The sequence below is a fragment of the Oryx dammah genome, unplaced genomic scaffold (genome assembly GCF_014754425.2).
Source record: "Oryx dammah isolate SB20612 unplaced genomic scaffold, SCBI_Odam_1.1 HiC_scaffold_8, whole genome shotgun sequence".
In the NCBI taxonomy this organism is placed as follows: domain Eukaryota; kingdom Metazoa; phylum Chordata; class Mammalia; order Artiodactyla; family Bovidae; genus Oryx; species Oryx dammah.
The window spans coordinates 11,086,914-11,112,602 of NW_024070192.1; the positions used below are offsets into that span (position 1 = coordinate 11,086,914).

The following is a 25,689-nucleotide window of genomic DNA, read 5'->3' on the forward strand; positions in this document are numbered from 1 at the left end:
GATATCAGGGTGTAGATACAGTCACACTGAAGAGTCCTTGTCTGCCTGGTTATGTAGCCAGTTGAACACACAATTAGGTTCATTTGTCTCATTTTACTTAGAATTTTTAAGGAACTGTTTAAAATTTTTTTAATGTATTTATTTATTTATCTTTGGCTATATTGGGTGTTCGTTGCTTTGCTCAGGCTTTCTGTGGTTGCAGCAGCGATTGGGGGCTACTCTCCAGTTGTGGTAAGTGGGCTTCTCATTGTGGCTTCTCTTGTTGCAGAGCATGGACTCTAGACGCACAGGCTCAGTTGTTTTGGTGCATGGGCTTAGTTGCTCCATGGCATGTGAAATCTTCCCAGACCTGGAATCAAACCCGTGTTCCCTGCTTTGACAGGTGGATTCAAGTCTGGCTTCTATTCCCGTCCTTGCCGTCCTATGTCTCCCTTTCTTCTGTAGGTAATCATTTAAATGTTTAAACAGTATCAGTTCAGTTCAGTTCAGTCACTCAGTCACGTCTGACTCTTTGCGACCCCATGAACCGTGGCATGCCAGGCCTCCCTGTCCATCACCAACTCCTAGAGTTTACCCAAACTCATGTCCATTGAGTTGGTGATGCCATCTAACCATCTCATCCTCTGTCATCCCCTTCTCCTCCTGCCCTCAATTTTTCCTAGCATTAAGGTCTTTTCCAGTGAGTCAGCTCTTTGCATCAGGTGGCCAAAGTATTGGAGTTTCAGCTTCAACATCAGTCCTTCCAATGAACACCCAGGCCTGATCTCCTTTAGGATGGACTGGTTGGATCTCCTTGCAGTCCAAGGGACTCTCAAGAGTCTTCTCCAACACCACAGTTCAAATGCATCAATTCTTTGGTGTTCAGCTTTCTTTATAGTACAGCATGACCACTGGAAAAGCCATAGCCTTGACTAGGCAGACCTTTGTTGACAAAGTAATGTCCCTGCCTTTTAATATGCTGTCTAGGTTGGTCATAACTTTCCTTCCAAGGAGTAAGCGTCTTTTAATTTCATGGCTGCAATCACCATCTGCAGCAGTCTTGGAGCCCAGAAAAATAAAGTCAGCCACTGTTTCCACTGTTTCCCCATCTATATTTCCCATGAAGTGATGGGACCAGATACCATGATCTTCGTTTTCTGAATGTTGAGCTTTAAGCCAACTTTTTCACTCTCCTCTTTCACTTTCATCAAGAGGGTTTTTAGTTCTTCTTCACTTTCTGCCATAAGGGTGGTGCCATTTGCATATCTGAGGTTATTGATATTTCTCTGGGCAATCTTGATTCCAGCTTGTGCTTCCTCCAGCCCAGCATTTCTCATGATGTACTCTGCTTCCCTGGTGGCTCAGAGGTTAAAGCGTTTGCCTGCAAGGCGGGAGACCCGGGTTCAATCCCTGGGTCGGGAAGATCCCCTGGAGAAGGAAATGGCAACCCACTCCAGTATTCTTGCCTGGAAAATCCCATGGACGGAGGAGCCTGGTAGGTTACAGTCCACGGGGTCGCAGAGTCTGACACGACTGAGCAACTTCACTTTCACTTTCACTCTGCATATAAGTTAAATACTCAGGGTGACAATATACAGCCTTGACCAGCCTTTGGAACCAGTCTGTTGTTCCATGTCTAGTTGTAACTGTTGCTTCCTGACCTGCATACAGGTTTCTCAAGAGGCAGGTCAGGTGGTCTGGTATTCCCATCTCTTTCAGAATTTTCCACAGTTTCTTGTGATCCACACAGTCAAAGGCTTTGGCATAGTCAATAAAGCAGAAATAGATGTCTTTCTGGAACTCTCTTCTTTTTCAATGATCCAGCAGATGTTGGCAATTTGATCTCTGGTTCCTCTGCCTTTTCAAAAACCAGCTTGAACATCAGGAAGTTCACGGTTCACGTATTGCTGAGCAGTATATATTGAACAGTATATACATATATAATGTATGTATATTTACACAGATTTGTTACCCTCTTAGATAAATGGTTGTATATTAAATACATTTTTCTTCACCTTGCTTTTTTTCACTTTATTAGATTAGAATCAATGTGTCCTCATTAAAATCAAAGCTTCATATTTTCCCTCTAAAGCAAGCTTTCTCAAACCCAGCAGTGTTGACATTTTGGGCCAGATAATTTATCTTTGTGGCAGTAATGTCCCCACATGCTGTGAGCATAGGTGTAGGATGTTTAGCACCTTCCCTGACATTTACCCATCGGATGCCAAGAGAACTACCACCACCCCCCACTGTACCAGCCAAGCCTACTTCCAGACCAAATGTGCCCTGGGGGACAGAACTGCTCCCTGATGACAACAGTGTTTCTCACATCCACTGAGGGGACAGTCTAAGCATGTCTGCAGAGACCACACAAGCCTTTTATTTCACAGGTGAACTCAGACCCCATCTCAAAGCTGTGATTGCTATTTCTGGACTTTGAATACTAAACGAGCTCTTCTTGTTCTCTCCTGCCTCTTCTGCAAACTAAGGAAGGAAGAGAAAATTGTTATTGAATAATACATAAAGGAAAGAGAGGCAGTGATTTTATAGATTTCATATAAAACTGTTCTTATTGGGAATATACATGTTGAAAACACCAGGAGTTATTCTGACCTTGCATAGTGACCCTTCAGTGCTAGCATTCAGCATTTCTCACCCACACGTGCCTGCCAGCAGGGCTTCCCTGGCCCTGGGAGCTCTAGTGCCGAGGCCTGGGCGCTATAGGCACAGCCGCTCTCCTCCCACTCAGGGTGGAAGTCAGGTTGTACTGGTGAGTGAGTGGAGAGAAGCCAGGGCATTTTGCCATGGGGCAATGAAATTATCCAAACTAGTGTTCTAGAAAACATTCTGTGGAGCAGATGAGCGCGGACCCGGAAGGCAGACTTCTTCGACTTTCAACATGGAGTCTGGGGCCCTGCTCAGAGGTCACTGGGGTCCTCCAGAGCTGTCTTAGAGCCAGCAGCTCATCCTGTCCTGTCACTCGCAGATTTCTGAGCCTCCGTGAAGAAATCAGACTAACCTCTACAGACATGATCTTGAACTTTATAAGAAATCTAATAAGAAATGAGAAATTTCTTTGAAAAGTAAATGAATGGGGTTAGCAAGAATGCTTCTTATGGCAGATGAAAGTTTGAATTTATGGCCATAGACTAGCTGGAGATACAGACTCTGAGAGTTCAACCCCGCTGTTGGCTCCTGGACCCTGGGGCAGCCCTATTTGGTGCTTGACTCAGAGTGGGCTCTGATGGTAGGAAGTATAAAGCAGGGATACCTTCTCATGAGTCAATTTGGTGGCTGTTTCTCTGAGTGAATTCCAGCTTGGCTCGAGGTGGTGGGCACACCCCAGCAGACTGCTATCCTGGCCTGGTTTGGCAACCATTTAATACCTGTTTCCTCCTCACTCTGCTAGGTATTTATTTATTCCCTTTGTTCATTTTGTTACTGCTAAAGATAACATATATGAGCTATTTCCAGAAGTTCTCTGCAGCTGTAGCAGTGGCTCAGAGCACAACTGTAGGTTTGGGTTGCCCATATTCCTGTGTCCAGTGAATGCTCTGGCCCTAGGGACTGAGGTTCAGTCTCCCCTCTCCCACCCCCTCCACTTGCTGCATACAGCTTGTTACATTCTGAGTTTTCTCCTTCTCTGCCCACCAGGCAGATTAGTAAATTTTGACTGTTCCAGGTCACTAGCAGTTATTGATATTGCTTGGAGGTAGTCCAGCATTAATCTAAGGAGGGAGTCAGTGCTGATGTGGAATTATTTGGAAAAATCAGTAGCCCTGAGTGACTTAAGCTATTCTCAGTCTCCAAAGCAGTTCTCATCTTTGCTGCTCAGTCAAGGCAGGTGCTCAGGCTATCAGCCCTTCTTGAGAGGAAGGCCTTCCTGTTAGTGGGGTGTCAGAGCCCAGGGGTCATATTGAAGCACGACAGAATGCCGGCACGTGAGGATGGCCAGAGACAGCTGGTCTGTCTTTCTCCTCCCTGCTTGTCCCCAGTTTTACAGCAACACGAGAAAGCTCACCATTGGTCTGTGAGTTCCCATGGATGTCCTCATGCTTCTGACTTCAAAATGGGCCCTGCCCCACCCCCCGCCCAGGGCCCATTCTGAAGTCAGCTGGCCCCGTGCCAGCTGTGTGACCTCGTGGTAGTTGCCGCACCTCTCTGTGCCCCAGCTCCCTATCTGTGAGACAGGTATGATGACAACGCCTACTTTGCACAGTGGGTTTGAAAGTCAGGAGGCTGGCACATCAGAAGTACAGCGCCACTGCCAGGCTCCATCTATGTCCTCTAGCTTAATGACATATACTTTCTCATGTGGTCCTGCAGCCTGGGGAGTAGTCAGGGACAGTAGAATTTTAGTTGTTTTACGGAGGAGGAAATTGAGGTTGGGTTGGGTTTGTGAGCTTTCCCAAGTTGAATGGCTGGTAAATCACTGATCTGGGGATGAACCCAAGCCCCCTGTATCAGGAACCCCTGCTCTTGCAGAGGAGAGGGACTCACCACTGGGCACACCTGACTCCTGTGTAACTCATCTCCAGTATTGAGTAGGGAGGGGTGGAGGCAGCACAGAGACCCAGAGGCCACCGTAGAGCTGTCATGGGTACCAAGGGAGTGGACAGGAGGTGACCAGGAAGACTCCAGAACTTTCCAAGGGACCTCACTGAAACTTGGCCTGCTTGCAGCCTGTTTTTCCCTGGAGGCTCGATGGAGCATTGACAGCTGGTGGCTTTACTATCAGGCCTGGAAATGGACTGGAACTTGATTTTAGGGTGGGCTATGGTGAGGTGGTTCAGTCACTTGTCTTAACGCAGTCAAAGCCTCCTTTGAGACATCACTGCCCTTGGCAGATCTTGGCAGGGCGTGGGTGGTGGGATACCTGAAAATATTTGTGTCTACTGCTCAGCTAACACTGTGAGGTGGGTGGAGCAGATTGCTAGAACAGTCTGTGCTGGAGCCTTAGGACTATGAGTCAAGAAAAGAGATTCTTAGAAGACAGAAAATAAATTACTACTTAATGAATGGTAGAAAGGGGCCCTGGATTGTTGAGGCAGACATGAATCAAAGTCAGATCAGATCTCTCTGCAGAGCACATGTCATGAGCCTCTTATTCTAGTGGTGACCTGGGCAGGTGGAATGGCCCTAATCTGTCAGCCACTCTCAGAGCCAGGGACCTCCTAAAGGGTCACTATGATGGCTTATACATTCTATCTCTGTATGTGACATAAAATTCCAGAATAATATGAAAAGGTGGGAGCCAATTGGAAAATGATTGGAGACTTCTGTTTCTAGATTTCCCTTTCATTTCTGAAAAGCAACTAAACTTGGTTCTACCTGTACTGAGTGACCAGACTCAGGCTGCATAGGTGCTTAAGCATGAAAGCCAAGGTGAGGCCTGCAGGCTGGGCACCAGGCTGGGCTGGGGGCTCTGATCCTGCTCTGCCGAAGGGCTCTGGGCTGCCTTTTTTTTTTCATGAGATGGTTTTGATCCACCTTTCGGTGATGAGTTTGGGAAGGCTCTGGTTACATTTTAGATGAAAACTGCACCTGTTTCCATAGGTGTGACGCTCAGAGCCAGCGCAGTGTCTGTGAGTGTCTTTAGGGCTGAGTGGATTCTGGCGGGGTGGAGGGGCGGGGATTTATAGACTGAACACCTGTTTACAGGAGGGTCCTGCCTCCTGTTTGCACTTCAAGGACTCAAGTTTTCCATTTCAGCTTAAAAGGTGAACAGTTGTTTTCATTTGTTTGATTTTCTATTAAAAGGATGGGGGCTGAGGGAACAGTCTTACAATGATAACACTGGAAAAAAACTGCACAGGATAGCATCTTACTCTGAAATAGTGAAAACATTTCAACAAAAATAAGACATGCAGATGGACTGGACAGTGTGCTTGAGCTGCACGACACCTCACCTTTTATTCTCCCTAACAGAGTAGCTTTGGGGTCCGTGTGAAAGGGCACAGCTTGCTCAGGAGCCCTGGGAAAGATATGCTGGCTGAGCGGAGGGCTGTGGGGGTGGTGTGGCCAAGGTGTTTGTGCCATGGTCAGGCATGGTGGCTGTCTTGGGGGCAGCAGACACCCCCACTGAGGACTTGATTTTCAGGGGCAAGTGGCCTGATTGCTGTGTGTTTGAGCGGGAAGGCTGTGACTGAATGGAAAGACTTGGAGAGGATGGTCTGGAATCCTAGGGAGAGTTGGGGGCTGTTTGACCCCTGCTGAAGGCAGAGGTGGTACAGCCACATGTTCGGCTTACTGGATGAAGGAGAGGTGAGAAGGAGAGCGTCGAAAAGGACAGGCCCGAGGGGTGTGGTTTGAGTGACTCAGTACAGACCGATGCCGGTGACTGTGGCCGGGAGCCCAGAGGGTGGGCACATGTGGAGCACGACAAGGAATTCGGCCATGGATTTGCTCAGAGATGCTGCCCAGGAGGAGCATGTAGTGTGAAAAAAGAAGGGAAGCTGAGTCACAGCCACATTAGAGGGTTGACAGAGGAGGATGGACCTGGGAAGAGGTAAGAGACAACAGTCAGAGCAATCTGAGGGAAGAGAAGAGGAGCAGATAGAGGGGAGAAGAGAGGAGGGGAGAGAAGAGGAGCAGATAGAGGGGAGAAGAGCAATCTGAGGGAAGAGAAGAGGAGCAGATAGAGGGGAGAAGAGCAATCTGAGGGAAGCGAAGAGGAGCAGATAGAGGGGAGAAGAGCAATCTGAGGGAAGAGAAGAGGAGCAGATAGAGGGGAGAAGAGAGGAGGGGAGAGGGATGTGGTGCTGATGATGGTGATGGGATGTGACGATGGTGTTGGTTCTGGAGGTGCTGATAATGATGGTGGTGGTGGTGGTGGTGGTCGCAGTGGCTTGGCCTCGGTAGTGATGGTGAGGATGCAAAGGGCTGTAGCATGGTAAGTGTTTTGTGAGGGGTGGTGGCATAAAGCTCCTGAACTGCCAAGGGCTTGGAGTTTTCTTACATGGGACACCACCTGAGACAGCTGTCCTTTGAGCAGACCTGACCTACCCCCTGCCCAGCAGCTTCCTGAAAGCCTTTGCTTCCTAGTTGGGAAGGAGAGGGAGAGGGTGAAATCTTAGCAAGACCCCGGAACAGAGGCAGAAGCAGCCTAAAATCCAACAGTATGCTTATTCCTCCTTGACAGTTCTGAGAAAATCTCTCAGGCATTTCTGTTTCTTGGTTCTGAACTTGAGGTATTGCTTATTGCCATCGAAGGATGGAAATAACATTATTCATAATCACATTCCCAGTCGAGTAATGCACGGTAATCTTTACTAGAAACCCCAGGGGAGCACAGGCAGTGCCGCTCTGGCAGCGCAGGTTTCTTCCTTATGGGACTCTGGTGTGAGGCCACCCAGCAGAGCCCCTGCTCCTCCCCGGGCCCTGCTGTTTTTCTCCTGCAGGCACAGCAGCAGTGCCAAGTGTGGCTTCGCCAGATGGAGAAGGGCCTCGCTTCCCACTGCGCGGCTGGAAGCAGTCACCCCCCACCCCCGCCCCCACTCTGGTAGCCTCTGGAATCTGCAGGAGGAGGGGCTGCCTCCACAGGGAAGGCAGAGTCTGCTTAGGCTTTGTTAGCTTTGTTAGCATTTAGAGTTAGCAGGAGACAGTCCTGGAAGGAAGTGAAGTCTGGAGCCCCAGCCCCTTCACGAAGCCCAGGGCCAGTTTTCCTTTCTTCCTTCCTCCATCTTCTGTTCTCTTCCTCTCTCACATCCCCCGAAGTGTCCACCATTGTATTTTATTCTATCTTGTGATTTGGACTTACAGTAGCAATGCCCAGCACAACAGGCAGTATTTCAGAGACTTGCACTGTCATCTAATATGCCCAGCTACAGTTGTCACAAATCTCCCAAATGGTGAGATGCTTCCTGTGCCTCGGCACTCCCTCCAGCCATGGAGCCATTATCCCGGGCATTCTTGTTTTGAAACAAAACCTTAACATGGTGTAGTGACATTTAATTTAGTGCTTCTCATTTCAAAGCCCTTAAAAATATTAATTAATTCCCATAAAGCCCCAGGAGGTATATTATTAATATCTGTAGTGCCTTTCATGCTGGTCCATTAATGTGTCCTTTCTGGGCGATAGATAAGAAAATGAGGCTGAATCATTTTTTACATCCCACAGGAGAAGACCTTGATGGAGCCAAGGTCAGAAATAACGAATCCCCAACTTTATGGATGTCTCCAAGTAATGTCAACCCCGTGACCTTATGTGTGGTAGGGGAGAACAACACTCTTGTTTAGGACTAACCTCGGGGGACACTGAATGGTCTTTCACTGGAACCAGGACTTCACACATCCTAGCTGGATAGCTGTGCGGAGGGGGCAGACTCAGGTTCTCTTGGTGTCAGCACAGTTTCTAATGAAATAAAATCAGTGTTCATAACATTGTGACTGCATGAGGAAACATGTTTGGACCTAATTCTGGACTCTCTAGTAGCTCCCTGGTCTCTCTGGCGGGCTGGTCTCTCTGGGCCCCGATCCTCACTTGATTCCTTACAGAGGCCCAGAGGAGGTCGAAACTTCGTTGAGCAAGACTCCTCATACCTCTCCTTTCAGTGTTTTCCTGGCTGTTCTGGCATGTTTATTTTCCACGCAAACTTCAATAGCAGCTCCGTGAAATAGTTTGTTGTTTTATTTATTGGGAACATGTGGACTCTTAACCTAGGGAGAACTGATGTCTTAAGAATGCGGGTGCATCTTCCCCAGGCTGGGAGCATCTCCAGTTTGTTCATGCTTCCTTCTGTTTTCCAGGAGAGTTTTATAAAATTTCCTTCTCAGAGTTTTGTGCATTTCTTGTTAAGTTTAATCTTCTTTGTTGCCTTAGAAGTGGGAGTTCCTTACAGTTGTGTCCTTTAACCATCTATCGATTGTGTGTGTATGTGTATATATGGCTATTGATTTCAGTGTATTCTTTAGGTTTAGCAGCAAGGGTCCAGGCAGGAGTAGTGGGAGGGGGCTAAGCTGGGCGAATATGACTGAGCAAGAGAGGGGCATTTTGCTTTCTTACCTTGTCTTTTTGAAACTATTCTCCCTTGCCACTGTATGTGTTACAGCTTTCTGCGTTTAAGTAAGTTGCCTCTTCCACATTCCAGTGTTTTTCTAAAGAGATTCCATGCTTCTAAGAAATATTTTTGATATCACAGTGGTGCTACCTTTTACTCGTGTTACTGTGTGGCAGGCATTACTTATTTATCTCATGGGATCTTTGCAATAAATATTTGTTGAGTAAATGAATGTTCACAACCTTTCTGAAGTAGGCATCATCCCAGTTGGAGGTGGAGAGACATGAGGTCATTTGTGCAGCGTCCATTCAATGCAAACTCAGAGTAAAGGATGGAGTTTAAGTTTTACGTATTCTTGTGAATCCATGGTAAGTTCCTTAATCTTTGTCTCCTGCAACAGGCGCGGTACAAGCAGAGCCTTGATCCGACTGTGGATGAAGTAAAGAAGCTTTGCACGTCTTTACGCCGAAATGCCAAGGAGGAGCGGGTCCTCTTCCACTACAACGGCCATGGGGTGCCCAGGCCCACTGTTAATGGCGAGATCTGGGTCTTCAACAAGGTGGGTGCACCATAAAAGTTTCCCATGAACCCAATTTATTTATCTTTTTACAAGAAAATCTTTAAGTTTTGGCAGTTGGCTGCAGATCCTATTCACCTGTAGCTTCTATGGAGCCATCAACAGTTAATTTATTTCCACAAAACCAAATGCAGGTGCCTTCCGGTTTCTAGGTTGGCCATGTAGGCTCCCCTCTTGCAGTGGTGTCTCCTGTTCTTCACTTAGATTGTGTCTTTTTCTTACTTATTTGGAGGAATTCTTTGTATTCTAGACAGTAATCCTTTACCGTTTTTGTTAGTTGCAAATGTCCCTGAGTTTATGGCTTGGTTTCTGGGTTTGTCTGTTTGTTTCTGTTCTCTTATGATGTCCCTTAGTGGACAGGCTTTCTTTATTTTGAGGTGGCCCCTGTTCAGTCCTCTCATAGGATGTGGGCATTTTGTATCTTCTTAAGACTTTCCTTATGCCACAGTCACTGAAATATTCCATGTGTTTTTCACAGAAGTGTATTTTTGTCCATTAATTTGGGTCTTTAATCTACCTGGAACTAATTTTTGCACATACTTTTAAGTAGGGTTTCAAATTCTTTTTTCTTTTTCAAGTGGATTCCATTACCATTTAATGCCAGCTTTGGACTCAGTCAGGTTTCCTTAGTGAGTAGGTATAAATTTCCGAGCTCTCTGTTCTGTTCCTTGGGTCTCCCTTTATGCCAGTTAGCTGTTTAATCAGTGTAGGTTTTCAGTGATTCCTGATATTTGGGAAAGTGAGTTTCCCTGCTTTATTCTTTTTGGTCTGTTGATCTTCCATGAAAATACTCAATCAGCTTACAAATCAGTAGATTAAATGGTGTGGGGTGTGGAGACTCAACATCTTTATATTGTTGAGTTTTCCAAACTGTGCTCTTTCAAAGTGTGTATCAGTGGTATCTTATAATTTCATAAAGATTTGTATCATTTTTTAGATTTATTCCTGGACACTTTATACTTTTTTGACGTGGTTCAGTCAGTTCAGTTCAGTTCAGTTGCTCAGTCGTGTCCGACTCTTTGCGACCCCATTAACTGCAGCACGCCAGGCCTCCCTGTCCATCACCAACTCCTGGAGTTCACCCAAACTCACGTAAATTGAGTCGGTGATGCCATCCAGCCATCTCATCCTCTGTTGTCCCCAGTCGCCCCCAGCATCAGAGTCTTTTCCAATGAGTCAACTTTTCACATGAGATGGCCAAAGTATTGGAGTTTCAGCTTTAGCATCAGTCCATCCAAAGAACACCCAGGGCCGATCTCCTTTAGACTGGACTGGTTGGATCTCCTTGCAGTCCAAGGGACTCTCAAGAGTCTTCTCCAACACCACAGTTCAAAGCATCAATTCTCTGGTGCTCAGCTTTCTTCATAGTCCAACTCTCACATCCATACATGACCACTGGAAAAACCGTAGCCTTGACTAGACGGAACTTTGTTGGCAACGTAATGTCTCTGCTTTTGAATATGCTGTCTAGGTTGGTCATAACTTTCCTTCCAAGGAGTAAGCGTCTTTTAATTTCATGGCTGCAGTCACCATCTGCAGTGATTTTGGAGCCCCCAAAACTAAAGTCTGACAGTTTCCATTGTTTCCCCATCTATTTCCCATGAAGTGATGGGACCAGATGCCATGATCTTCGTTTTCTGAATGTTGAGCTTTAACCCAACTTTTTCACTCTCCTCTTTCACTTTCATCAAGAGGCTTTTTAGTTCCTCTTCACTTTCTGCCATAAGAGTGGTGTCATCTGCATATCTGAGGTTATTGATACTTCTCCCGGCAATCTTGATTCCAGCTTGTGCTTCTTCCAGCCCAGCGTTTTTCATGATGTACTCTGCATAGAAGTTAAATAAGCAGGGTGACGATATACAGCCTTGACGTACTCCTTTTCCTATTTGGAACCAGTCTGTTGTTCCATGTCCAGTTGTAACTGTTGCTTCCTGACCTGCATACAGGTTTCTCAAGAGGCAGGTCAGGTGGTCTGGTATTCCCATCTCTCTCAGAATTTTCCACAGTTTCTTGTGATCCACACAGTCAAAGGCTTTGGCATAGTCAGTAAAGCAGAAATAAATGTTTTTCTGGAATGCTCTTCCTTTTTCTGGAATGCTCTTCCTTTTTCAACGATCCAGCGGATGTTGGCAATTTGATCTCTGGTTCCTCTGCCTTTTCTAAAACCAGCTTGAACATCTGGAAGTTTGTGGTTCACGTATTGCTGAAGCCTGGCTTGGGGAATTTTGAGCATTACTTTACTAGCGTGTGAGATGAGTGCAATTGTGTGATAGTTTGAGCATTCTTTGGCATTGCCTTTCTTTGGGATTGGAATGAAAACTGACCTTTTCCAGTCCTGTGGCCACTGCTGAGTTTTCCAAATTTGCTGGCATATTGAGTACAGCACTTTCACAGCATCATCTTCATGATTTGAAATAGCTCAACTGGAATTTCATCACCTCCACTAGCTTTGTTTGTAGTGATGCTTTCTAAGGCCCACTTGACTTCACATTCCAGGATGTCTGGCTCTAGGTGAGTGATCACACCATCGCGATTATGTTGGTCCTGAAGATGTTTTTTGTGCACAAGATGTGTATTCTTGCCACTTCTTCTTAATATCTTCTGCTTCTGTTAGGTCCATACCATTTCTGTCCTTTATTGAGCCCATCTTTGCATGAAATGTTCCCTTGGTATCTCTAATTTTCTTGAAGATATCTCTAGTCTTCCCCATTCTGTTGTTTTCCTCTATTTCTTTGCATTGATCTCTGAGGAAGGCTTTCTTATCTCTCCTTGCTATTCTTTGGAACTCTGCATTCAGATGCTTATATCTTTCCTTTTCTCCTTTGCTTTTCGTCTCTCTTCTTTTCACGGCTATTTGTAAGGCCTCCCCAGACAGCCAGTTTGCTTTTTTGCATTTCTTTTCCTTGGGGGTGGTCTTGATCCCTGTCTCCTGTACAGTGTCACGAACCTCAGTCCATAGTTCATCAGGCACTCTATCTATCAGATCTAGTCCCTTAAATCTATTTCTCACTTCCACTGTATCATCATAAGGGATTTGATTTAGGTCATACCTGAATGGTCTAGTGGTTTTCCCTACTTTCTTCAATTTAAGTCTGAATTTGGCAAAAAGGAGCTCATGATCTGAGCCACAGTCAGCTCCTGGTCTTGTTTTTTCTGACTGTATAGAGGTTCTCCATCTTTGACTGCAAAGAATATAATCAATCTGATTTCGGTGTTGATCATCTGGTGATGTCCATGTGTAGAGTCTTCTCTTGTGTTGTTGGAAGAGGGTATTTGTTATGACCAGTGCATTTTCTTGGCAAATCTCTTGTTAGCCTTTGCCCTGCTTCATTTCGTATTCCAAGGCCAAATTTGCCTGTTACTCCAGGTGTTTCTTGACTTCCTACTTTTGCATTCCAGTCCCCTATAATGAAAAGGACATCTTTTTTGGGTGTTAGTTCTAAAAGGTCTTGTAGGTCTTCATAATACCGTTCAACTTCAGCTTCTTCAGCATTACTGGTTGGGGCATAGAGTTGGATTACCGTGATATTGTTTGGTTTGCCTTGGAAACGAACAGAGATCATTCTGTCCTTTTTGAGATTGCATCCAAGTACTGCATTTCAGACTCTTTTGTTGACCATGATGGCTACTCCATTTCTTCTAAGGGATTCCTGCCCACAGTAGTAGATATAATGGTCATCTGAGTTAAATTCACCCATTCCAGTCCATTTTAGTTTGCTAATTCCTAGAATGTCGACATTCACTCCATTCATGCCATCTCCTGTTTGACCACTTCCAATTTGCCTTGATTCATGGACCTAACATTCCAAGTTCCTATGCAATATTGCTCTTTACAGCATCTGACCTTGCTTCTGTCACCAGTCATCCACAACTGCGTATTGTTTTTGCTTTGGCTCCATCCCTTCATTCTTTCTGGAGTTATTTCTCCACTGATCTCCAGTAGCATATTGGGCACCTACCAACCTGGGGAGTTCCTCTTTCAGTATCCTACCATTTTGCCTTTTCATACTGTTCATGGGGTTCTCAAGGCAAGAATACTGAAGTGGTTTGTCATTCCCTTCTCCAGTGGACCACATTCCGTCAGACCTCTCCACCATGACCCGCCCATCTTGGGTGGCCCCATACAGCATGGCTTAGTTTCATTGAGTTAGACAAGGCTGTGGTCCGCGTGATTAGATTGACTAGTTTTCTGTGATTATGGTTTGTGTGTCTGCCCTCTAATGCCTCTCGCAACACCTGCTGTCTTATTTGGGTTTCTCTTACCTTGGATGTGGGGTATCTGTTCATGGCTGCTCTAGCAAAGTGCAGCCACTGCTCCTTACCTTGGATGAGGGGTATCTCCTCACAGCCACCCCTCCTGACCTTGAACATGGAGTAGCTCCTCTCAGCCCTCCTGTGCCTGCACAGCCACTGCTCCTTGGATGTGGGGTTGCTCCTCTCGGCTGCCGCCCCTGACCTCAGGCGTGGGGTAGCTCCTCCGGGTCACCGCCCCTGACATCGGGCATAGGGTAGCTCCTTCTGGCCTCCGCCCCTGACCTCGAGGGTGGGGTAGCACCTCTTGGCCGCCACCCCTGACCTTGGGCGAGGGGTAGCTCCTCTTGGCCACATGGTTACAAATGTTTAAAAATTATGTTTTGTGAGTTTTTACCAGGGTGTGTGGCAAGGCAGTTGATTTTTTATACATTTACTTTATGTCTGCTAATTTGCTAACTAGCCTACCCCTGGTGGCTCAGACGGTAAAGCGTCTGCCTGCAATGTGGGAGACCTGGGTTCTATCCCCGAGTCAGGAAGATCCCCTGGAGTAGGAAATGGCAACCCAGTCAAGTATTCTTACCTGGAAAATTCCATGGCCAGAGAAGCCTGGTGGGCTATGGTCCATGGGGTCACAGAGTCGGAGACAACTGAGCGACTTCACTTTCTTTCTTTCTAATTTGCTGTTCTCTCGTTGATCCTAATGATTTGTACATATTTAAAAATTTCTTAACAGATTACCATGTGGTTTGCAAATCACAGCAGTTTACTTTCCTTCCAGTCCTGCTGTTTATTGTTTGTATCTTTCTGTGCTACTAGCACCTCCCAGAGAGTGGAGTGGTGACTGCATGTCCTTGTCTCATTCCTCATTTTGAAAGGAGTGTGTCCTCTGCATCAGTGTATGATATTTGCTATAGATATTTGTAAAAAGAATAAAAAATAAGAAGAGCCCTTATCCGATTAAAAGGTGTCCTTCTCAGTGGAGACACAGGTGTAAAGAATGGACTTGTGGACACAGTGAGGGGAGGGAGTGAATAGGGCAAATGGAGAAAGTAGCATCAACATATATACACTGCTGTGTGTACAGTGGATAGTTGATGAGAAGTTACTGTATCACACAGGGTGCCCGGTCTGGCGCTCTGTGATGACCTAGAGAGGTGGGATGGGGGAAAGGAGGGAGGCTCAAGAGGGAGGGGGTATAGGTATAATTATGACTGATTCCCTCGTAGCTCAGTCGGTAAATTATCTGCCTACAATGCAGGAGACCTGGGTTTGATCCCTTGGAGAAGGAAATGACAACTCACTCCAGTATTCTTGCCTGGAGAATCCCATGGACAGGGGAGCCTTGCAGCCTACAGTCTGTGGGGTCGCAAGAGTCGGACACGACTTAGTGACTAAACCACCACAACCACCACAGTGTTGTTGTATGGTAGAAATGAACACAACATTATACAAATATTTTTTAAAAGATGCCCTTCTATTCCTAGTTTATTTTTTCAAGTCATCAATAGATGTTGCTTTTCCCCCAAGCCATTTTGTATGTATGTGTTAGATGATGGTATGATTTTTCTCCTTTAAACTTGAAATGCATTGAAAGATATATGATTTTCTAGTATTAAATATACCTTTCCTTTGTGGGATAACCTAGTGTGTCTTGATCCATTATATGTTTCATATAGGGGTTAAATATGTTTTTGTATCATATTGTCTCTATAGTTTTACGTTTTCCAACATATCATATAGTTAGAACCATATAGAATGTAGTGTTTTAAAACTGGCTTTTTTCAATTAAGAGTATACATTCAAATTTCCTTCATGTCTTTTCATGGCTAGCGAGCTCATTTTCTTTTTACCACTGAAAAAGATTCCACTATTTGGATGTACCACTAGTGAAAGACATCCTGGTTGCTTCCAGTTTTGAGGAATTGTAAATAATGCTGTTCTAAACTTTTGTGTGGATTTTTGTATAGACAAGATTTCTTCTCATTTGGGTAAATACCTAAGAGAGCCACTGCTAGACTAGCTGTTATGTTTAGTGTTCTAAGAAATTGGCAAACCCTGTTCCGAAGTGGCTGTGTCGTTTGCATTCCCACCAGCAATAAATGGTAGTTCCTATCGCTCCACATCCTCCTTGACATTTGTTGTTGCCAGTGTTCTGGATTTTAGCCATTCTAATTAGGTGCATCATGGTGTCTCCTTTTAATTTGCAATTCCTTAATGACATACTATGTTGAGCATCTTTTCATATGCTTGGCTGCCATCTGTATGTTTTCTTTGGTGGGGTTTCCATATCTTTTGCCCACGTTTATCAATTAATAGGACTATTTGTTTTCTCACGCAGTTTAAAAGTTCCTTTTACATTTGGGTACAAGTCGTTTATCAGATATTCATTTTTAAAATAGTCCCTCCCGTTTTGTGACTTGTGTTTCCATTTTCCAAACAGTGGACATTGACTTTTTGAAGTGCAGACCAGTTATCCTCTAGAATGTCCCTCATTCTTTGTGTTTTATAAGTTTATGTCACACTGAATAAAAAGCAAGATCACACTTTCTGCTGTCAGCAAGGGATGCACTGTATTTCTTTTTTTAATATTTACATTTATTTATTTATTTTGGTTGCACCAGGTCTTAGTTGTGGCACATAGAATCTTTGATCTTCTTTACAGATGCAGGCTCTTTTTATTTGTGGCTTGTGAACTCTTGGTTGTAACATGTGGGATCTAGTTCCCTCCCCAGGGGTTGAACCCATGCGCCCTGCATTGGGAGCTCAGAGTCTTAGCCACTGGACTGACCACCAAGGAAGTCCTGAGAGATGCTTGAATGTAAAAAGGTGTATCACGAAAGACTAGCTGAAAGAGAGCCAAAGTGGCTGTATTACTAATGAGAAAATAGACTTTGAGACAAAAAGTTTTGCCAGAGATGAAGACAATGTACCAGACAAGTCAGGTCATCAGGAAGATATAACTATCCTGAATGCATAGATGGCTAATAGAGTTTAAGATACATAAAGCAAGATTGTCAGGACCAGTTAGAGAAAGAAACATATCCAGTATTTGAGTAATAGTCTGGCAGTAATTGATAGGTTAAAACCAATGTTAAAATTGATAATTAAAAACTTTCTCACAAAGAAAACTCCAGACATGGTATATTTTTCTAATTAAAAAAAAAAAATCACTTAAAAGACGATCAGTTGCTCTGACTCAGTTACCAGAACCCTACACCCAATGCCCATAGAACAAGAGAAAGGCCTGTGCTGCCTTACAAAAATAAATGTCTCAATAAAGTTTCAAGGGTTGAAATCATAGAGTCTATTCCTTGACCACAGAATCTGAAATTGTATGCTACCTGGAAAATCCTCCAGTATTTTGAAATTAAATAATATATGTATCAAAAAAGGTATGACAGGGGACAATGAAAATAATTCAGACTAAACAGTAATGAAAAGATGACTTGTCAAAACTTGTGGGATACGGCTATAGCAGTGCTTATATAAAAATGTATAGCCTTATTAAATTCTTATACAGAAAGAAAGAAAGACTTAAAATAAAAATATAAATGTCTACCTTAAGAAACTGGAAAATGTTGAACAATGCATGAATCAGTAAAACAGAGACCAGGTTGTACAGAAGGTTAATGGAGCTAAAGTTTGGTTTTTGGAAAACGTCTGTAAATTAACAAGTCTAGGTAGCAAGAAAAAAAAGAGAAAAGACAACATTTAGGAATGAAAGATGTCACCACATATTCTATAGACATTGAAAAGATAAGAGAATGTTAATAATTTTATACCAGTATATTTAACAACTTAGATGGAAAATACCGTTTAAAATACAGCTTTCCTAAAGTGACCCAGAATGAGGTCGAAAATCTGAGTAGCCCTAGATCAATCAAAAAAATTGAATTCATAGTTAAAACCCTTCTTACATGTCAACTCATGGATGAATGGATATTTTTATATAAGTATCATCTGCAAAGTGTTTCCTGATCATTACATGTAAAATGTTAAATCATGGATGGAAAAAGGAAGTGTTCTCCATGACCCATAGGAAGAACAGGTGACACTCAGACTGGAAAGTGAATGTTCTCTGCCCCAGCATTTGCATTGTCTGCACCAGGGGTTCTTAAAATATGGTAGCAGCGATATTGTTGGAATTTATGATACATGCAAATTATCACACCCTACTGAAGACTTAGAGAATCCTATTCCAGGGAGGGACCCAGAGAGCCGCATTTTAACGAGCCCTCTAGGCCATTCTGATGCACACTCACTTGAGAACTCTTCCTCCATAAATCTGGTTTTCAAATATAGAATATCTGAGAAATCAATTAAGATATGGTCTAAAGTTTTATGTCTCAGCATCAAGAAAATAGTATTAAAAAAAAAAGTTTAAAGTTCTTATAAAGAGATTGTCCAAAGTTTGCTAACTTCTCCTGAAGAAATGGAGTTTTTTCTAATGGTCTTCAGCCATTGCAAGCATAAACAAAGATGCTAGAAAGACCAAGTTTACAGTAAAATTACCAACTTTTTTCAAGGAGGGGGACTGCTATACTCTCAGTATTGATAAAGTAACAATTGTAATAAATGTGGTCTGGCACAAATATTGATTCTAAAAAATCACAAATACATCCTTTTGATAATAGCACATTTAAAAACCTTTATGATCCATCTTTCAACAGACTCAGTAATGAACTATGTACTAAACCAGAATAAGAGATATCTATTTGATAGTGGTGTGCAGTTTTTCCAAACTAATACATTCTATTATTTAAATAACATTTATTTAAAATTACTCATAGGGTAAACAATTATTGAGCAGTAATAAAGGAAAGAGGGCTTTCCTGGTGGCTTAGTGGTTAAGATTTCATCTGACAGTGCAGGAGATGCAGGTTCGATCCCTGGGTCAGGAAGATCCCCTGGAGAAGGAAATGGCAACCCACTCCAATATTTTTGCCTGGGAAATCCCACGGACAGACTAGCCTGGCAGGCTTTAGCCCATGGGGTTGAAAAGAGTCGGACACAACTTAATGACTAAACAACGATAAAGGAAAGGCAGAGAAAGTATCAACAAAACCAATAAACCTTCAGCCTTAAGGGTTTTAAGGAGTTTGCTTGTGACTTAAACCCTGGAGTGTTTGATTCACAAGTACCCCTGCCCCATACCTAGCATCTCTGGGCCATCACCTCCGCTGCTGGTTCCTTCAAAAGGAAGCCGAATCTTCTGCTAACCCATGCTCCCCTGCTCTCCTTGAGAACAGCCACATGCAGATGCCTTTACCATCCAGAGAAAGCCAGGGTGCCGCATCCAGATGCGCCTGTGCTTCCTGCCTGTGAGGTCAGAGGAAACATGCACCCTTGGGGACTTTACCAGAAGACCCTTGGGAGGATGCCATTGTACTCTGGCTAAGACTCCTGACTCATATTTTGAGTTCTTTAGCAGATGTACAGTTACAGTGGGGTTTTGTCCCACAAGGACACCATACTTGGAAACACCAAAAGCTGAAAACACATTTGCTGCACCTAACCTAGGGCTTCCCAAGTGACTCAGTGATAAAGAATCCATCAGCCAACAGAAGGGTTGTTTGTGTCCTGGATAATTGTAAGTGTATCAGTTGTTCACCCTCCTGACTGTGGGCTAACTGGGAGGTGTGCTCACTGCTGTTGCCCACTGTCAAGGACTGCATGTTACTAGCCCAGAAAAAAATCGACATTCAAAGTATAGTTTCTACTGCATGGATGTCACTTTGCCCCAATGTGAAGTCAAAAACTCATGAGTTGAACCATTGGGAGTTAGGGGCTGTCTGAACTTAGAATCTGCTCAGAAATAGAGAGCCACTTATTGGGAGGTGGCTGGCTTTACCTGGAGAACAAAGTCCACCTCCTCCCAGCTCATGTCTGGGGGCTCGGTGCTCGGACGCCTCTGTGGTTGACTCAGCTATGATGACAGTCTGATGAAGCATGTGGCTTTTTTTTTTTTTTTTGATGTTTAATATAACCTGACAGGTAAAGTAGAGTGTAATGAATAAATTATCTAAAACCTATTTCTTTTTCTTTGTTTGAAATGAAAACATGGCCTTGGATATGTTTTTTTTTTTCAAGAAAAAGGAGAGATGCTTTGATTAGGAATTCTCTGTACTTGTAGTTTTGGGTGGGGGAGAAACCAAACCATTGCCTGAAAGGCCCTGGAGTGTTCCAGGTGGCCTTCGGTGCGGGGGATGTTGACTTCTCCAGCTTGTGTAGGTGGGTTCGGCCTAGAAGACATGGGGATATTGCACGGGATAGAAATAGTTGCACTTTGAGTGTTGCTTCTGTCCTCCGCTCACTCGCTGCAGCCAGCATCCTGCTGGCTGCCCTTTGCAGGTTTGCAAAACCGTGATTCTGGCTGAAGCTTGACAGACTCCCCAGGATCCTTCCGAGATGGGAAATGAGATCCACCTGCTCAAGTTCTAATAAGGATTAGTTCTCAAAGGCCACTTTCCTCCATGTGGTTTAATAGAGTTGATTTTGTATTCCTCCAGGGACACAGACTTCCAAGTTTTACAGGCTTACTAAACTGCAAAATACAGCTCCTGCTTTAAATGAAATTGTCTCTCCTCAAAGGCAGAGGTTCTCATCAAGGAGGCTTTCCTCCCTCTCAGGAGCACATTTAAATATCCAGAGATCTTTTGGTGGCTTCCCTTGTGGCTCAGCAGTAAAGAACCCCCCTGCAATTCAGGAGAAGTGGGTTTGATCCCTGGGTTGGAAAGATTCCCTGGAGGAAATGACAACTCACTCCAGTATTCTTGCCTGGGAAATCCCATGGATGTAGGAGCCTGGTGGGCTACAGTCCATGGGTCACAGAAGTTGGACACAACTTAGCAACTAAACCACCACCGCCGCCGCCAGAAACCTTTTGGTTGTCACGACTGGCAGAGAGGGGTAAGTGTTGTTAGAAGGTAGTGGGTTGAGGCCAGGGATGCTGCCAAGCGTGGCAGTGCCTGCTTGGGTATGGGTGTGGAATGGGCCCCACACCGAGTGACCAGCCCCAAACGCCCACAGGGCTGGGGTGCCTCCACCTCAGCTACAAAGGCCCTTTCTCCTCAACTGGCATTCCAGAGGCTGTGCCCACCACGCAGCCCATCTGTGTGGAGGAATGGATCCAAGCCATTCTCTGTGGCCAAGCGTCCCTGTGGACAGCCTAGGATGCCATCCCCTCTCACAACTAAAAATCGTGAGGCTGAAGACCAATTCTGAAACTCCTTGCATGCTGTCCCTTGGACAAGCATTAGAGAACGGAGGCAGTTCTGCCCTCCAGTGGGGCTCAGTGGCTGACAACTCTGCTTGAACCATTTCAGGGGCAGCAAAGGCACAGAGAATGGAAGGGAAGATGCTTAACACGTTTCCTGATGGATTAGTGCTCATTATTTTAATGAATCACCATTAATTACCTTTGTATCTCAGAAATTTAAAAAGGAACTTTTGATTTTGGGGAAATATAAAAATTACATTTCAGTTACAAAGGCCAGACTTCAGAACTCAATATGTTTAAAATATATTTTATTTCATGCTTCTTCCCTTCTTTGGGTCTTGTGGGGCTGTACCTAGAAGGCAGCAAAGATGACAGATGATCACCCTTTCCCGACAGTCCTGGGGATGAAGGGGTGGCAGGAAGGAGATCAGAACTGCCCCAGCCATTTGCGGCCACTTGTCGCTGAGCTAGAACCTTGTGGGAAGCAGATAAATAGCTGAGTGTGGCTGGTATATAAAAATGCAATGGTTTCCTAGGCTGGTGCTAAAATCCTTTCTCTTATCAGTGTAGGGGTGTTCCTACACACTTAACGGATTCATTTTCAACACCCCACCAACCCATGCCCCCCACCCCCCCTAGCAGTGGGACCTGCATGTCAGCAAGAGAGGGAGGCTGCTGAGGAGAGGGCCGGAGAGGATTGCTCTTCCTGCTGTGTCCAGGGAGGCACTGACTCATGTCTGCTCTGTCCAGTGCGGCTTAGCTGAAGCCTTTTTACTTGTACAGATAACACGTGATACCTGCTGGTTATGAAACACTTAACGAATGTACATTATAGTGAACCCCAGAGCTTACCCTTTTCCTCCCTCCTTTTAGTAGTTATGTACATTTTGTCTTTTAAAAAATACAAGTTATTTCTATTCTAAAATATTCCAAGAGAAAAGAGGTCTTAAATAGATGTGACACTTTCTTACCAGCCCCCACTCCCCTGTCACCTCCCAGGTCAGAGAAAGCAGCCCTTAGCCGTTCCATGTTCTTTCAGCACCATTTATAGGACCTTCGCCTTAGCACATGCCTGCTGAGTTCTTATTTCATTCAACTTACGTGCTGGGGATGTGGTGCTTTACACACAAAATGGGATCATATTATATATGAGGTTCTAATACTTGCATTTTAAAAATCATTACAAGCCTCTGACATCCCTCCATGTCAGTGCCTATAAATAACCTTGCATGGTGTTCCATAGTATGGGCCCCTTTTGCTTAATGATCCCTTCATATTGGACATATTAGGATCCAAGTTTGTCTGTGACAGTCCCTCTGGGCCATCTGGGCCTGCTGTGGCATTGTCTCATGACACCGAGTCCAAGTCCTTCCATCACACAACTCTCCAGTCCCCTGTACAGTCAAAGGTGGATGGCCTGCCATGTTTGCATTTTTTCCCGGGAAGGGAAGGAGGAAGGGGTGAGCATTAGGGCAGCACTTATAATTTGGACACATTTCTGATCATGTCCCATAGGTCAGAATTGGGCTGCAAGATCAGACATAGCTGCAAAGGAAGCTGCGAACAGTGCTCAGCTAAACTTGTGTTGATGATGAAGAGGGTAAAAAATAGGTTGTAGACTGGCAGTCTTTTCCACAGTAGCATGTAGACAGCTTACAGGATTTTACCAGTGAAAGTATCAGAGATCCCTGTACATACAAATGCAAGTATTTCTATAAGATGGACACCTAGAAGTCAAAGGCATAACCAAAATTGCCTTCCCAAAAAATCTTCCTAAATTTATACTCACAGCAATGATGAGCTGTGCCCTGTTGAACATCCTTGTCAACATGGGGCTTTGTTCACCTTTTATATTTTTTTCCAGTTTGCTGGATGAAGATAGGTAGATAGATGGATGATTCTCATTGTAATTCACATTTCCATGATTAATCGAGAGAGTGAAACATTCATAATTGTTGATCATCATGTTTCTTCTGTGACTTGCCTGTGTGCAGCCTTTGCCTGTTGTGTGTTGTTTTGTCTTCGTTGATTTGCAGTACAAGCTTGTATATACACATGTCCTCGGTACAGACCCTATGTCACATACATTGTACCTACTTCATTCTTAAATTGCTTGTCATTGATATGCACTTTTACCAGACTTATTTAATTTTTATGCTGTTATATTTTTCTTTCTTTCGTATGTTTAAGAGGGTCTTTCTTACACCAAACAAATTTTTAAATCTGTTGTTCTCTTTTTGTTTATTTCTTAAATCTGTCCTGATTATTTTGTGTGTGAAATCTCAGATGGCAATATTGAATGATCAGTTAGATTTTACAGAATCACTTGTTGAATTGTTCATTCTTTCTTCACTGGGGTAAAATGCTACTGCCGTTACAGTTATATTTGTGGGTCTATTTCTGGGCTTTCCCTCCTTTTTTATTTGTTTGTCTACTCCTTCCCTGATAGCATCCTGTAATTACAATAGAGCTTTATGATGTATTTAATATCTGCCAGCATGAGTCCCCACTGGTTATTCTTTCTTCACAGTTTTTGAGGGGATATTCTTATAAATGTCTCTTCAGCACTAACTTTAGAATCTCTTGTCAAATTCCGTTAAAGGAAACCCCTGCTGGTATTTTGATTGGGTGCCGCATTTATAGGTTCATTAGGAAGAACTGCTTTCTTTAGAACCCTTCCGTGAGAGTTTATTTAGAGAGAGCATATTCAAGTGTTCTCTAACCTTCTGCAGTGACAGTGAGCAAGACACCAGGTGACTGCATTTTGCAGGGTGAAATGGCATGGTATAAGCAGAGGGTGGTCCCTTTGTGCTGAAGATGCCTGCACCCCCACCACAACTGTGCTGCCGGCACGTCCTCCCCTGTCTGGGATGGCACTTGCAGCTGGTGATGAGTGTGCTTAACAAGAAGGCTTTTGCCATCACCTTGATGGCAGTCTTCTCCAGGCCTGGTTTGGTCTTCTGGTCCTCTGCCCGTTTTCTCTGTTGCGTTAGAAATGATCCTCTTGGCAATACCAGAGGCAGTGTTTGTGGCTCAGCCTTGAGGAAATACCGTCACCTTTCTTGTAAGTGCACAGAATTGATTTCTGCTGGAGTTTCACCACTTAAACCATTAGTGCCTGAGGAACGGTAAGTAAGTGGGGTGTTCTGTGCAGAAGAATTGCTTTAAAATGTTACTTTTGAGTGTAGATTTTTAATAATTTCTCTGCTGAGATGAAGGCCATTCCTTTCTATGTTTACCAGTAATTGCTGGAGTGGTTTCAAGTACTGAAGAGTACAGCCTGTCCAGAAAAATATTTCACTTAGCAGATTCATGTTAATATGTTACTGTTGTGTGATTTGAAAAATGTTTATGGGGCCAAATCCACTTGTACACCTTCAGTGTGATTTCAGTCATCTAAAGGATAAAGCACTTACGGGTAGGACTGAAATGAAGGGGGCTGCAGGGAAGCCCTGCACATTTGAGGACCTAGTCAACTCTTCTGAGCTGACTTTGTAAGTGAGGAGTGGGTTCTGTTATATAAGCCTGGAGAAGCTTTGGAGTAGATGGTGAACAGAGTAGCACACAGAGCCTTGGGCTTTATAGAGAAGGCTGTGGTTTGACTGCAGGTGGGTGGCAGAGGAAGGGTGGGTGTGAAGGCGCCGTGATGGGACACGTGGAAGGAGATCCCTCAGTGGAATGGGTATGCTCCCAAGGGGAGGAGAGGAGAGAGCCGAACAGAGGAGAGGAGCTCCAGCCGAGGCTGAACTGTGACCACTGCCTGCCTCTGTCTGATAGAAACGGGCAGACGGTGGGGAGCTTAGACTACTGCTGTTCTACTACAGTGTGCAGAACGTTATATGCAGCAGGTCCCATGCATGGGACCCTCGTGGAGGTGCAGGTCCTGGTGGGCAGGCAGACTTCTCCAGGTGTGAGTCACAAACATGCACTGTTTTCTTTTCCAGAACTACACTCAGTACATCCCTCTGTCTATATACGACCTGCAGACGTGGATGGGTAGCCCCTCCATATTCGTCTACGACTGCTCCAATGCTGGCCTCATTGTCAAGTCCTTCAAGCAGTTCGCCCTGCAGAGGGAGCAGGAGCTGGAGGTGAGGCCCCGGGCACCCTGGGGTGGGAGCTGGGGGTGAGGGTCAGCCCCTCAGTGGTTTTATTTTCTCAGGTGCGGTGAGCTCTCTGTGGTGCTCAGAATGCTCAGAGTAAGGTGGCAGGGTCCGTGACAAAGAACTTGGGAGGGACTCCAGACAGGTTCTTGGTCTTATTTTGTATTTCGCTTTACCCAGCATCATTTTTAATACAAATTTTAATTAAGTGATAACATTAGTAGAGTTGATTTGTGCTCCAGTGGGCTCTGCCTCCGAGATAAATGTGAAAATAAAGCAGACACATTTATTCTCAGAGAAATGGGCCTGTGTCTGGGCACGGTCTTCAGCTCTATTCTCATCTTTGTTATTGCTCTTTTTTTTTTTGTCTTTGGTGTTGGGGGGGAAAAAAACACCCTACTAGGCTAAATACAGAAAACAAACCAAAATAGCTGCCATTGGTGGCTTCTGTTTAAAGAACTGGAGAGCCAGTGTAGTGCTCTGATTGTGAAGAGCTGTTTTACTTGGTTGTTTTAATTAATATTTGATGTTTGAATTAAACAGTGAGTTCTAAAGAGA

At 44.4% G+C, this 25,689-nt stretch overlaps 1 protein-coding gene across 3 annotated transcripts in view; it reads left to right on the forward strand.

Moving 5' to 3' along the window:
* The window catches only part of RPTOR (regulatory associated protein of MTOR complex 1), a 320,305-nt gene that overhangs the window by 125,763 nt on the left and 168,853 nt on the right, over nucleotides 1-25,689 (forward strand). For all 3 annotated transcript variants that reach the window (XM_040244786.1, XM_040244787.1, XM_040244788.1), the window contains exons 4-5: nucleotides 9,379-9,537; nucleotides 24,973-25,119. In XM_040244786.1, coding sequence (XP_040100720.1) covers nucleotides 9,379-9,537; nucleotides 24,973-25,119 — 306 coding nt within the window. The remainder of the gene's footprint in view (nucleotides 1-9,378; nucleotides 9,538-24,972; nucleotides 25,120-25,689) is intronic.